Genomic DNA, 14,265 nt, shown 5'->3' on the forward strand with positions numbered 1-14,265 from the left:
TTTGTTTACATAGAGTTTGGTATCTGGCCGACAGTTGGCGCTGATGAGCACACCCGCAACCTGTATAGCGATCGCTAGCGAGTTTTTTTTGTACAGTTTTTTGTCTGTCGAGCAACAGAGTTGCAGCTATATATTCACCGGCTAAGTTAAATATTTAAAAAATGTCAGTTTTTACTTCCATAGTGATAGAGAAACATAATTACTGTAATTTCTTGTGATTAACACTTGTATTCTTCAATCTTCACGAAGATAAATAGGATAATTTTTTTTTATCTATACTGTACAGATTTTCATAATACATAACTGTATGTATGCCATTATTATCAAATTGCAAAACAACATAGAATGTGCAGTACACCAATGCACTATAACAAGAGAATTTTCTAAAGGCATGACAAAATATTCTCATACATTGACTCTTCATAATGATCTTTTAAATCATATCTAAAGCTCTCTAGTACACAAATCACGTGTTTCTACAGCTAAGTTTGGAAAATAACCTTACTACCTGCTAGACTTCAAAGTAGAGAAGTCTACAGTAATGACTTTTGAAGGTAAATTTATCAAAATTCTGACTTTTGGTACCTGTTTGGTGTCGGGATCTTCTTCCCGATGAACGCAAATGAAAAGGTTCTCGACATCTACAACAATGGATAGCAATCGGTCGAGGTCACTATCAGCAGCAGAATCCAGATGACTAACGTGATCCCCTGAAAAGGTACAAGGAAATTATTAACCCTTTTACCACCAATGGACGTACTGGTACATTTCACAAAACTCATCCCTTTACCCCCATGGATGTACCGGTACGTCCCTGCAAAAAAAGTTTTTTACATTTTTTTGCATACTTTTGATAACTTTATGAGAAACTTCAGGCATTTTCCAAAATAATGAGACCAACCTGACCTCTCTATGACGAAAATTAAGGCTGTTAGAGCAATTTAAAAAAAATATATTACAAAATGTGCTTGAAAAAAAAATGCCTGGGATTTAAGGGTTGGAAAGTTCCAAATAGCATTGGGGGTAAAACAGTTAAGTGAATGCACAGATAAAATAACTGATAGATCAGAACTTACCATAGAAATATCATACATTATTGTAAAAAAAAAAGCACCAAATTAATGACAACTTTATTAGTATTACACTAGGTATAATTTTTATGAAGCCTTTGCTTGAGAACACCGATTATTACTGTATTATTAAGAGGGGAGTCATTATGCAGCCCTATGAGTTCAACCCTCACCAGGCAAAGAGGAACGATGAGATGAAAAATCCCCTTTAGTTTCTTTTTTTTTATGTCAGCTACCTCACAATATTGGGGGAAGTGCCATGGTAGGTAGGTAGGTAGGTAGGTAGGTAGGTAGGTAGGTAGGTAGGTAGGTAGGTAGGTAGGTAGGTAGATAGATAGATAGATAGATAGATAGAGATAAGTTGAACTTGTCTCTTGCAGAGCTGGCCTTAAAAACAATAACAAAAAGGTTACCTAAAGTATGAGAGCAGCTTCGGCAAGGTTGCGATGGGGGAGCAGCTGGTTGCGGGGTATCAGGCCGAGTTGTGGGAGCCGGTGGTGTAGGATTCTTCCATCCATTACATTTGCAATTCTCATCAGCCTGTAATAACATTAAAATCTTAAATGATTATTCAAGCACTACAATTATTTCCCGTAATTCTAAAGCTAGATAAATAAGTATTTTTCCATTCCACTATTCTCTTGAATAGGAGTAAGGAAAAATGTTATTTTCCTTAGTAAAATAAATTTTTGAATATACTTACCCGATGAGCATGTAGCTGTCAACTCTGTTGCCCGACAGAAAAAACCTAAGGTCGGGATACGCCAGCGATCGCTATACAGGTGGGGGTGTACAACAACAGCGCCATCTGTCGAGTAGGTACTCAGGTACTTCTTGTCAACAAGAACCAATTTTCTCCTCGGTCCACTGGGTCTCTATGGGGAGGAAGGGAGGGTCCTTAAATTCATGATCATCGGGTAAGTATATTCAAAAATTTATTTTACTAAGGAAAATAACATTTTTCAATATTAATCTTACCCGATGATCATGTAGCTGATTCACACCCAGGGGGGTGGGTGGAGACCAGCATACATGTTAACATTAGAAGCTAAGTATCCCGTATTTCATTTTAGCAGTTATTCAAAATAACAAACATAAAATAAATAAGTACCTGGTAAGGAAGTCGACTTGAACCATTACTCTACCTTTTTAAGCCCGTCTTCCTTACTGAGCCTAGCGATCCTCTTAGGATGCTGAGCGACTCCTAGGTGCTGAAGTATGAAGGGCTGCAACCCATACTAAAGGACCTCATCACAACCTCTAATCTAGGCGCTTCTCAAGAAAGAATTTGACCACCCGCCAAATCAACCAGGATGCGGAAGGCTTCTTAGCCTTCCGTACAACCCAAAAACAACAATAAAAAGCATTTCAAGAGAAAGATTAAAAAAGGTTATGGGATTATGGGAATGTAGTGGTTGAGCCCTCACCTACTACTGCACTCGCTGCTACGAATGGTCCCAGGGTGTAGCAGTTCTCGTAAAGAGACTGGACATCTTTAAGGTAAAATGATGCGAACACTGACTTGCTTCTCCAATAGGTTGCATCCATTACACTCTGCAGAGAACGGTTCTGTTTGAAGGCCACTGAAGTAGCGACAGCTCTAACTTCATGTGTCCTTACCTTCAGCAAAGCATGGTCTTCTTCCTTCAGATGAGAATGGGCCTCTCTAATCAAAGGCCTGATGTAATAAGAAACTGCGTTCTTAGACATCGGTAAAGCAGGTTTCCTAATAGAACACCATAAAGCTTCTGATTGTCCTCGTAATGGCTTTGTACGTCTTAAATAGTACTTAAGAGCTCTTACTGGGCATAGTACTCTCTCTTGTTCGTTACCAACCAAGTTGGACAGGCTTGGGATCTCGAACGACTTGGGCCAAGGACGAGAAGGAAGCTCGTTTTTAGCTAAAAAACCAAGCTGTAAGGAACATGTAGCCGTTTCAGATGTAAAACCTATGTTCCTGCTGAAGGCGTGAATCTCACTGACTCTTTTAGCTGTTGCTAAGCAAACGAGGAAAAGAGTCTTTAATGTGAGATCCTTAAAAGAGGCTGATTGAAGCGGTTCGAACCTTGCTGACATCAGGAACCTTAAAACCACGTCTAGGTTCCAACCTGGTGTGGCTAATCGACGCTCCTTTGAGGTCTCAAAAGACTTAAGGAGGTCTTGTAGATCTTTGTTGGCGGAAAGATCTAAGCCTCTGTGGCGGAAGACTGCTGCCAACGTGCTTCTGTAACCTTTGATCGTAGGAGCTGATAGGGATCTTACATTCCTTAGATGTAAAAGGAAGTCAGCTATCTGCGTTACAGAGGTACTGGTTGAGGAAACTGAATTCGCCTTGCACCAGCTTCGGAAGACTTCCCATTTTGACTGGTAGACCTTGAGAGTGGATGTCCTCCTTGCTCTGGCAATCGCTCTGGCTGCCTCCTTCGAAAAACCTCTAGCTCTTGAGAGTCTTTCGATAGTCTGAAGGCAGTCAGACGAAGAGCGTGGAGGCTTGGGTGTACCTTCTTTACGTGCGGCTGACGCAGAAGGTCCACTCTTAGAGGAAGAGTCCTGGGAACGTCCACTAGCCATTGCAGTACCTCGGTGAACCATTCTCTCGCGGGCCAGAGGGGAGCAACCAACGTCAACCGTGTCCCTTCGTGAGAGGCGAACTTCTGCAGTACCTTGTTGACAATCTTGAACGGGGGGAACGCATACAGGTCTAGATGGGACCAATCCAGAAGAAAGGCATCTACGTGAACTGCTGCTGGGTCCGGAATCGGTGAGCAATAATTCGGGAGCCTCTTGGTCATCGAGGTAGCGAAGAGATCTATGGTGGGCTGACCCCACAGGGCCCATAGTCTGCTGCAAACATTCTTGTGAAGGGTCCACTCTGTGGGGACGACCTGACCCTTCCGGCTGAGGCGATCTGCCATGACATTCATGTCGCCTTGAATGAACCTCGTTACCAGCGAAATCTTTCGATCTCTTGACCAGGTGAGGAGGTCCCTTGCGATCTCGAACAACTTCCTCGAATGAGTCCCTCCTTGCTTGGAGATGTACGCCAAGGCTGTAGTGTTGTCGGAGTTCACCTCCACCACCTTGCCTAGAAGGAGGGACTTGAAGTTTCTCAAGGCCAGATGAACTGCCAATAGCTCCTTGCAGTTGATGTGAAGTGTTCTTTGCTCCGGATTCCACGTGCCCGAGCATTCCCGTCCGTCCAGTGTCGCACCCCAGCCCGTGTCCGATGCGTCCGAGAAGAGAAGGTGGTCGGGGGTCTGAACAGCCAATGGTAGACCTTCCTTGAGAAGAATGCTGTTCTTCCACCACGTCAGCGCAGACCTCATCTCTTCGGATATAGGAACCGAGACCGCTTCTAGCGTCATGTCCTTTCTCCAGTGAGCAGCTAGATGATACTGAAGGGGGCGGAGGTGGAGTCTCCCTAACGCGATGAACTGGGCCAGCGATGAAAGCGTCCCTGTTAGACTCATCCACTGCCTGACTGAACATCGGTTCCTTCTCAGCATGCTCTGGATGCATTCTTGGGCTTGACTGATTCTGGGGGCCGACGGAAAAGCCCGAAAAGCTCGACTCTGAATCTCCATACCTAGATAGACAATGGTTTGGGATGGGACGAGTTGGGACTTCTCTATATTGACCAGGAGACCCAATTCCTTGGTCAGATCCATAGTCCATCTGAGATTCTCCAGACAGCGACGACTTGACGGAGCTCTTAAAAGCCAGTCGTCCAAATAGAGGGAGGCTCTGATGTCTGCCAAGTGAAGGAATTTGGCAATATTCCTCATCAGTTTGGTAAACACAAGAGGTGCCGTGCTTAGGCCAAAGCACAGGGCTTGAAACTGGTAAACGACCTTTCCAAAGACGAACCTTAGGAAAGGTTGGGAGTCTGGATGGACGGGGACATGAAAGTACGCGTCTTTTAGGTCCAACGAGACCATCCAGTCTTCCTTCCTGACCGATGCTAGCACCGACTTCGTCGTCTCCATGGTGAACGTCTGCTTGGTGACAAAAGCATTGAGAGCACTGACGTCCAGCACCGGTCTCCACCCTCCTGTCTTCTTCGCTACCAGGAAGAGACGGTTGTAGAAGCCCGGGGATTGATGGTCCCGGACTATGACTACCGCTCCCTTTTGTAGCAAGAGAGACACCTCTTGCTGTAAAGCTAGCCTCTTGTCCTCCTCCTTGTAGTTGGGAGAGAGGTTGATGGGAGTAGTTGCTAGAGGGGGATTGCGCCAAAACGGAATCCTGTACCCCTCTCTTAGCAACTTCACAGACTGAGCGTCTGCACCTCTGCTCTCCCAAGCCTGCCAGTAGTTCTTGAGCCTGGCTCCCACTGCTGTCTGGAGAGGTAGGCAGTCAGATTCTGCCTTTTGAGGACTTGGAACCCTTCTTCTTTTTGCCACGATGACTGTCAGCACGGGTACCTCCTCTGCTGGAGGTTCTGCCACGAAAGGGCGGGATGAACCTAGACGCTGGTGTGTCCATCCTAGGTCTAGGCACGGGAGGTAAAGCTGTGACTTTACGTGCGGAAGACGCCACCAGGTCATGGGTATCCTTCTGGATCAACGAGGCAGCAATCCCCTTGATCAGCTCTTCTGGAAAGAGACACTTGGAAAGCGGAGCAAACATCAACTCCGACTTCTGGCATGGTGTGATCCCCGCAGACAAGGAGCAAAGGTGATCTCTCTTCTTAAGCACTCCAGACACGTACGAAGCCGCAAGCTCACCAGACCCATCCCGAATGGCTTTGTCCATGCTAGACATGATAAGCATGGCAGAGTCCTTATCCGAAGGGGAGGTCTTTCTGCTTAACGCTCCCAAACACCAGTCCAGGAAGTTGAAGATCTCAAAAGCACGAAAAACTCCCTTCAACAGATGGTCCATGTCAGAAAAGGACCAGCAAATCTTGGAGCGTCTCATAGCCAGCCTGCGAGGAGAGTCAACCAGACTTGAGAAGTCGCCCTGGGCAGAGGCAGGAACTCCCAAGCCGGGTTCCTCTCCCGTGGCATACCAGACGCTAGATTTGGAAGCAAGCTTGGTAGGTGGAAAGATGAAGGCAGTCTTCCCCAGTTGCTTCTTGGACTGCAACCACTCTCCCAGTACCCTCAAAGCTCTCTTGGATGAGCGCGCGAGTACGAGTTTCGTAAAGGCAGGAGCTGCAGACTGCATGCCTAAAGCGAACTCAGAGGGAGGTGAGCGCGGGGTTGCAGACACAAACTGGTCTGGATACAACTCCCTAAACAGGGCAAGGACTTTCCTAAAGTCTAAGGAGGGAGGCGTAGACTTGGGTTCTTCTATGTCGGAGTGCGGATCGTCCAAATGCGCAGCTTCGTCGTCATCAGATACTCCTTCATCCGAATGCTGTGGAGGAAGTGGCAAAGGCGGAGCAGACAGCTGAACGGCTGAATCCGGCAGCACGGGTGCATGCGTAGCTGCACTGGATCCAACATCATGCCGCTGCTGGTCAGACTGCGAGCTGGCAACAACAAAAGCGGAGTGCTGGTGCGTGGGAGGGACTGCCGTGGGTTGCGGAGACTGCCGCATTGCGTCAAAACACGGCAGCTTGACAGCACCTTCCCACTGCTGATGCGGTAGCTCACGCATGTCAACGGAGGGTGCCGCATGTCGGCTAACGTCAACATGCGTCTGGCAGGGTCGACTGCGCATCGGTGGTGGAGCTCTCACAGGTGGAGTGTGGGAGCAGGCAGCCGCAGTATCTGCTGAGCGCACAACCGTGGCAGGTTGTAGGTTAACAGGTGCAGTGTCAACCTTCTCAGCACGATACTCCTGCATGAAGGAAGCAAGCTGAGACTGCATAGTCTGCAGCATAGACCACTTAGGGTCTACCGTGGTTGGCGCGGCAACAGACGGAGTGATTGCCTGCTGCGGAACCACTCTACCTCTCTTGGGAGGTGTGCAGTCTTCGGAAGACTGCGGCGAGTCCGAACTGACCCAGTGGCTACACCTGGGCCGTTGGACTCGCTCGGAAGGGACCTTGCGCTTGAGAGGTCGTGAGACCTTGGTCCAACGTTTCTTCCTAGAAACTTCTTCCACAGACGAGGAATGAATGGGCTCACTCGTCTGTTTGTGGATGGGACGATCTATGCAAGATGCGTCCGCAACCACTGAGGGTACATCCGTACGCTGATCAAGGCCTGTCGAACCCTTTGGTCCTTCGACATTGCTTCTCCCCTGGGCTTGGGAGCTTGCAAGAGGTCCCGGACTGGGAGGACGACTGGCACGAACAGATGCACCCTCATGCGTAACACTGACACTGACACTTTTCACCGCACTTGCACTCACTACACTTCCCACTGCACTTTTTTCTTTCAACTCTTTGACATCGGCCAAAAGTTGATTCCGGTCATTAGCTAATGACTCCACTCTGTCACCAAGAGCCTGAATGGCACGCATCATGTCCGCCATCGAGGGTTGAGCACTAGTAGCAGGGTCGGGAGTCACCACTACAGGGGAAGGAATAGGTTGAGGGGCATGGGGAGAGGAAAAATCAAACGAGCGAGAAGAACTCCTCCTGATCCTATCCTTCTCTAGCCTACGTGCATTCTTTAGGAATTCATTAAAATCGAATTCCGAAAGCCCAGCGCATTCCTCACATCGATCTTCCAATTGACAGGATTTACCCCTATAATTGGAACAAACGGTGTGAGGATCTATAGAGGCCTTCGGAAGACGCCTAGAACAGTCCCTAGCGCTACACTGCCTGTACTTAGGGACTTGAGAATGGTCAGACATCTTGAATTCTTGAATTAGCCAAGGGGGGAATCCAAAATCTATCAAAGTTCATCAACAATTAATCCAAAACTAATCAAAAAGCTTGATAAGCTAATGATAATAACTCCTGAATAGCGAAAGCTAAAATCTAGAGCGAATACATCACCAAAAGCGTGAAAACAACTCCAGAAACAACAGCGTATCCAAATAGGTCTTGCCGGTGGCACGACAGAGGAAAAATGGGTTCTTGTTGACAAGAAGTACCTGAGTACCTACTCGACAGATGGCGCTGTTGTTGTACACCCCCACCTGTATAGCGATCGCTGGCGTATCCCGACCTTAGGTTTTTTCTGTCGGGCAACAGAGTTGACAGCTACATGATCATCGGGTAAGATTAATATTGAAAATATATCTTTAGCAATCATAATCATTTGAGTATTACTTGAATAATCATATTGCACTAGATGTACTATATATGAAATGTTATTAGAGTCTATTGCAAAGGCAATATTAATGTATTTTTAGTCAAATACTGTAATCACTTACTCCGGTACGTAAATGATCTCTAACAGCAAATACATTAATATATATAACAAATGACCTTTAAAATTAATTCAGCATACTATAAACACCATATAGTTTTGAAAACTTAAGCAGAAAAGCTAAGTCCTATAGAAAAATTTGGGAAACAAAATCTTACCCGACACGATGAATATATTGCCAATTTCTCAAGCTTCTTATCCCGAGGCCATGCCCGGACATGGGCCTTTTTCTGCTGGATACGCTGAACGTTGCTAACCCTACCGACAGGTTCTCCCGTACCTCCTCCTGCTGCACCTTGCGACCCACCCGCTGCAGCTGTGGCCACGCTAGCTCCTCCTGTCGAGGCACCTGCAGCAGTCATACCTGACTGAGAAGTTTGCTGGTGAAGGACACCAGACGTCGCTGAAACTACACCACTCACACCAGGATTACTGCTGTCCCTAGAAGCCATCACTAAAAATAAAGAGAAAAACATAATGAGAGGTGATAATTGTCAAGGTTGTTTTTTTTTTAATACTGTAATTCATAAATCTGATTAGAAAATTAATACCATGACCATCTTCATTAAAGTACTACCAAAACAACAATAAAATCTTGCCTTTTACCACAGAATTTTAAACTGCCCAACATGATTCTTCACTTTAGACAAATAACAACAAATGGCAAACGTTGGCGAAGTTCACTTGACTGTGCGTTCTGTCCCATTTATCATGTATATATTGTACTATACTGTACATTACATATAAATTACTAGAACCTACATAAGTTTTGTTTAAGACTATACTTCAATCCTGATACTGCACTATCAGCAAACCTATAACATTAATCATCAATTAATTTGATCCACTCTTAATCATTTTCACAGTGAAAGCTATGCAGTGCTGAACAGTAATTTATGAATGAACCTTTATAAAGTGTATAGGCATATCTAGAATAAATCCTCTAATTCCTATTCCTACTGATATGCTTCAGAATTCCATCCTGGTCCCACTTACACACACTACTGTAATTTTCTATAATTTAGATAGTGGGTCTGTCCCTCCTTTTAGCCCTTTTACCCCCAGGCTATTTGGAAATTTCCAACCCTTAACCCCCCCCCCCCCCCCCCCCCGGGGGTTATTTTTTCCCAGCACATTTTGCTGTATATATTTTTTAAAGTGCTCTAACAGCCTTAATTTTTGTCATAGAGAGGTCAGGTTGGTCTCATTCTCTTGGAAAATGCCTGAATTTTCTAAAAAAAAATATAAAAAATATGAAGAAAAAAAATTTTCATAGCATTTTTTTGCAAGGACGTACCGGTACGTCCATGGTGGTAAAGGGATGGCTTTTGTGAAACGTACCAGTACGTCCTTTGGGGGTAAAAGGGTTAATTCTTTGAGCACCAACCCTCACCAAATGATTTCCAATCAAGGCCAAGGCACTTTTTCTGGTCATTTTACTTAACTCATCTTATCATCTTAAAACAAAAACTGTACAAGATAGGACTCTACAATATTTATTAGCAGATACCTGAGTAAATTTCCTTTCTATTGATACATAATGTTAAATATTTTGTAAAATTTTCATATATGTACTGTACAAAAAAAAAAAAAAAAAAAAAAAAAAAAAAAAAAAACTGGTAATTACTCATAGCGCTGAAGGGATATATCAGACGTAAACTACATCCAATGGTAAAATATACTAATATTTCCAAAGACGATCTAAAATATAATGACCATTGGCTTGCAAATTTCCTGGAAATACAGGCTAAAAAAGAGGCGCGGGCAATAGCTTAACCTTTTACAGGAAGTGATCTATTAAGGGGTACAGTATACAGTAGAGGCTCGTTATTCTCGGGCGTTATGCTCAAACAACCACCCAAAGCCCATGCATATAAAGAACTTTGCAGATATATTTAACACCTATTACCCTAAACTGTACTTTAAGACAATCAAACACATACACAAACAAATTTTAAATCGTTCTTTCTTGTATTTCAGTTAGTGAGGATGTTGTTGGGAGCAAGCCAAATATATGAACACTTCCATTTCGGAAGAGGTGAGTTTCTGGTGTGTTTATAATGAATTAGAACGGTTTTACTTTGGCAATTATCGCAGTCATATTTTTCAAGTTATAATGACAATTGCAACTAAATTTCAAAAGGAAAACAAATTCAAGAGCACTGCCTAACCTAACCTATGAGCCATTTTCTTACCTAACCTAACCTAGGAGACATTTTCTTACCTAACCTAACCTAAGCGCCATTTTCTTACCTAACCTAACCTAGGAGTCATTTTCTTACCTAACCTAACCTAGGAGCCATTTTCTTACCTAACCTAACCTAGGAGCCATATTCTTACCCAACCTAGGAGCCATTTTCTTATCTAACCTAACCTACGAGTCATTTCTTTACCTGACCTTACCTAACAGCTGTAGCCTTACCCACTCTCCTATGAAGGGGAGCATAGCCACCCTTTAGACTGCTGTATCTTCTGGCTTAGGCCTACTCTAAGACTAAGCCTCAACCCAATGTTCGCTTCTTAACATGAATTCACTCCTGAAACAAGGTTCTTAAGACATATCTCCTAGTTTAACCCATCCATAAAACTTGAAAAACATGCATTTTTTTCCATCAATTAATTAAATCAAAACCATCCAAAATACCTTTAAACACATCAGTAACACTTATTTCCTTCAAACGGGAAATGGCCACTTGTTTTGGATGCCGTTAATACGGAATACTTTCTTAAATACGCATCAAAGAACCGTTTCAAATGTGGGATGTAGTTGGGAAGGAGAAAGTATTAAAAGAGGAGGAGAAAGTATTAAAAGGGGGGGGGAGCAGGTATTAAAAGGAGGAGAAAGTATTAAAAGGGGAGGAGCAAGTATTAAAAGGGGAGGAGCAAGTATTAAAAGGGGAGGAGGAAGTATCAAAAGGGGAGGAGCAAGTATCAAAAGGGGAGGAGCAAGTATTAAAAGGGGAGGAGCAAGTATCAAAAGGGGAGGAACAAGTATCAAAAGAGGAGGAGCAAGTATTAAAAGGGGAGGAGCAAGTATCAAAAGGGGAGGAGCAAGTATCAAAAGGGAAGGATCAAGTATCAAAAGGGAAGGATCAAGTATCAAAAGGGAAGGATCAAGTATCAAAAGGGGAGGAGCAAGTATTAAAAGAGATAAAGCTTCTATAGAAACTGTGGGGGAAGGTGATTGGCCAAGAGAAAGTCACAAGACAGATGAAGTAGTTTATATTGGAAGTTACAAACGGGTACCAGTACTACTGTAATTATACATAAAACAGGAAATCAAAGTTTTGGCCAAGAACCACCTGTCGGGAAATTTATCAACTGTTCCAGGGGTCTTCTTTAGTTATGGTGACCATAACACACGCAGGAAAGAGGTATCTTCATGAAAGTACTGTAGGTATCTTTAGTTCTTCTTAATCGCCAAATTTTATTATGAGGTTCAAGCTAGGGTTTTAGTATGGTTATATTGCATCATGTGGGTAAAAAAAAGTTTAAGAATATTGTGGTACAATAAAGTAAAACCGTGGTGTATTTATGATGGCGGCCACCTGTATGTATAATAGCGGCACCCTTACTTTCAACTCTATTGGAAAATTGTATCAAATGAAAACTGTTTAGAATCTTTTAAATACCCTGGGCAAGTACTTACGAGATACAAGTACTCTAGAGGTATTTAGAAAACCATCAAAATTACCGAAAAATATATAGGCCGAACATGCTCTGTACCCCAACACACACATTTTCGCTCCCTCCGTTCCTAGAATTCACTGTAGATGGTGTTTTGATCAATTCACTAACACTAGCGGCAGAATACTCAACTAATCAGCGGTCACGGCAATTCAAAACGACCCAATCGGACCCCACTTGACCTGGGAAATTGTTGGAAGGCTTTTTTTTATCCAACTAGGGTAATGGGAGCATCAATCGTCGGTTGGAGATGTTCATTTTTTACCCACAAGGCGCGAAGATGGCAACACAGGCCTATCAGTGTGAGTTCGTAGATACTTTTGAATAGTGTTTCAATTCCAATACTGTAATCCAAATATGGTATGGATTACAATTTTTTCCAGGAGTAATGAATTCAGATCTTATTTGTATAAAATGGGACTCTTGGGGATTATTCCGGTGATTGTTTAAAGTGTCGTATTAGTGAAATGCGTTTTAAATAAGACGGAAAATCATAGAATAATGGCCCACTTTCTTTGCTAATTGCCGATCCGTTCAAACTACCACAAAAAAAAAAAAAATTGTCCCTTGGCAAGAATAAGATTCCGACTTCAGTGACTTCGCGTAATGGTACCGTTGCAAAGGCAACAAATCATCCATGAAGCTGGACCTGAAGTAATGCAAGAACAAATATATTTGTTTCCGTTAATATATAGGAGTGATTGTAGTTCGTTGGGATAAGTGTAAATTTTTCTTATTACTTGTAAAATATTTTTCTTTTACGAAATATAATTGTATTACCTTGCTAGGAGTGAAACAGGTTATGAATAAAACACAAGATAAATTGAGAATACGGCAGTGTAAGGAGGGTTGCAGAGGGGTGTTAGCCCCAGTTAGCAAGAGACATGGCTTTTAGGTTAGGTTAGGTGGTTTCTTGCGGAGAGGTTTTGCAGAAGAACGGATACAGTTTTTGTATGCAGCGACCACGTCTCATGAACGGCTAGAAAATGGGAAGAAAATTTCCATTTTCTACGCATGCTGGAGAAACCTGGCCGCTGATCTACATAGGCTCCATAAAACCAAAGAGGGTTCAGCTAGAGCCGAAGGAACGCTACGAAAGCCCTTACGGCAAGTAGTAGCTTCAGAGATTTTGCAGAACAGATACAGTTTTGTAGTACAGCGACCACGTCTTATGAACGGCTAGAAAATGGGAAGAATTCCCATTTTCTATGCATGCGGGAGAGACCTGGCCGCTGATCTACATAGGCTCCCTAAAACCAAAGAGGGTTCAACTAGAGCCGAAGCAACGTTTCGTAAAACCTTACATAAAGTAGTAGCTTCAGAGCACTTTTGTGAAGTGTACTAATGGCATAAATCTCACTTTAAAGATTTACGTTATTCCACATTTATGTTCTAGCATTAGGGCCATGGAGGCAATTTGCATCACTGACCCACTGGGGAGAAGCCAATAGTTGCACTCAATGTAAAGGTTAGCTTAGAACATATATAAAGTATTTAAATTTGTGGGAATTTAGTATTAATACTTTTCCAGTCTACAAAATTATATTTGTTTCGTATGTGATTTTATTAATCCAAAAGTCAAAAACTCTAGGTACGATTCCGTCAACTAGCCAAAATCTCCTTTTATTTAACCACAGACTATCAAATAAAACCCTTTTTCGCACTTCGCTTTACTTTAATTCATAGTGCTTTCTTTAATACACAATTCATACACAAAAGTACCTGTTTCCTCGTAAAATCCATGATGTTATGGGTGAATTTCTACTTTCATTAATTCACCGCTTGGAAATACACAACAATGTCAACAAATAGGAGAGGCAAACGATTATCGCAAAATGCTAGATCACGAATATTTTGAAAATGTTGGTCAATGTATCATGGCCGTTAAAGATATAACGTTATTGTTGTTGTTGTTGTTGTTGTTGTTATCACAAGCTAAGCTACAATCCTAGTTGGAAAAGCAGCATGCTATAACCTTAAGGGCTCCAACAAGGAAAAATAGCCCAGTGAGGAAGGGAAATAAGGAAATAAATAAACTACATGAGAAGTAATGAAATTTAAATATTTTATAAACAGCAACAACATTAACATATATCTTTCTATACCTCTTGTTTTTATAGTTTATAAACTATAAAAACAAGAGGTAGATAAGTGATAGAATAGTGTGCCTGAGTGTATCCTCAAGCAAGAGAACTCTTAACCCAAGACAGGGGAAAACAATGGTACAGAGGCTA

At 43.0% G+C, this 14,265-nt stretch overlaps 1 protein-coding gene across 3 annotated transcripts in view; it reads right to left on the minus strand.

Moving 5' to 3' along the window:
- Positions 1 to 13,862, minus strand: part of Gcn5 (Gcn5 acetyltransferase) — a 49,617-nt gene extending 35,755 nt beyond the window's left edge. For all 3 annotated transcript variants that reach the window (XM_068368173.1, XM_068368174.1, XM_068368172.1), the window contains exons 1-4: positions 13,754 to 13,862; positions 8,503 to 8,798; positions 1,484 to 1,610; positions 586 to 710 (exon numbers count right to left, since the gene is read on the minus strand). In XM_068368173.1, coding sequence (XP_068224274.1) covers positions 586 to 710; positions 1,484 to 1,610; positions 8,503 to 8,796 — 546 coding nt within the window. In that variant the 5' untranslated portion in view covers positions 8,797 to 8,798; positions 13,754 to 13,862. The remainder of the gene's footprint in view (positions 1 to 585; positions 711 to 1,483; positions 1,611 to 8,502; positions 8,799 to 13,753) is intronic.
- Positions 13,863 to 14,265: the final 403 nt, after the last annotated feature.

The sequence above is a fragment of the Palaemon carinicauda genome, unplaced genomic scaffold (assembly GCF_036898095.1).
Source record: "Palaemon carinicauda isolate YSFRI2023 unplaced genomic scaffold, ASM3689809v2 scaffold164, whole genome shotgun sequence".
NCBI lineage: Eukaryota > Metazoa > Arthropoda > Malacostraca > Decapoda > Palaemonidae > Palaemon > Palaemon carinicauda.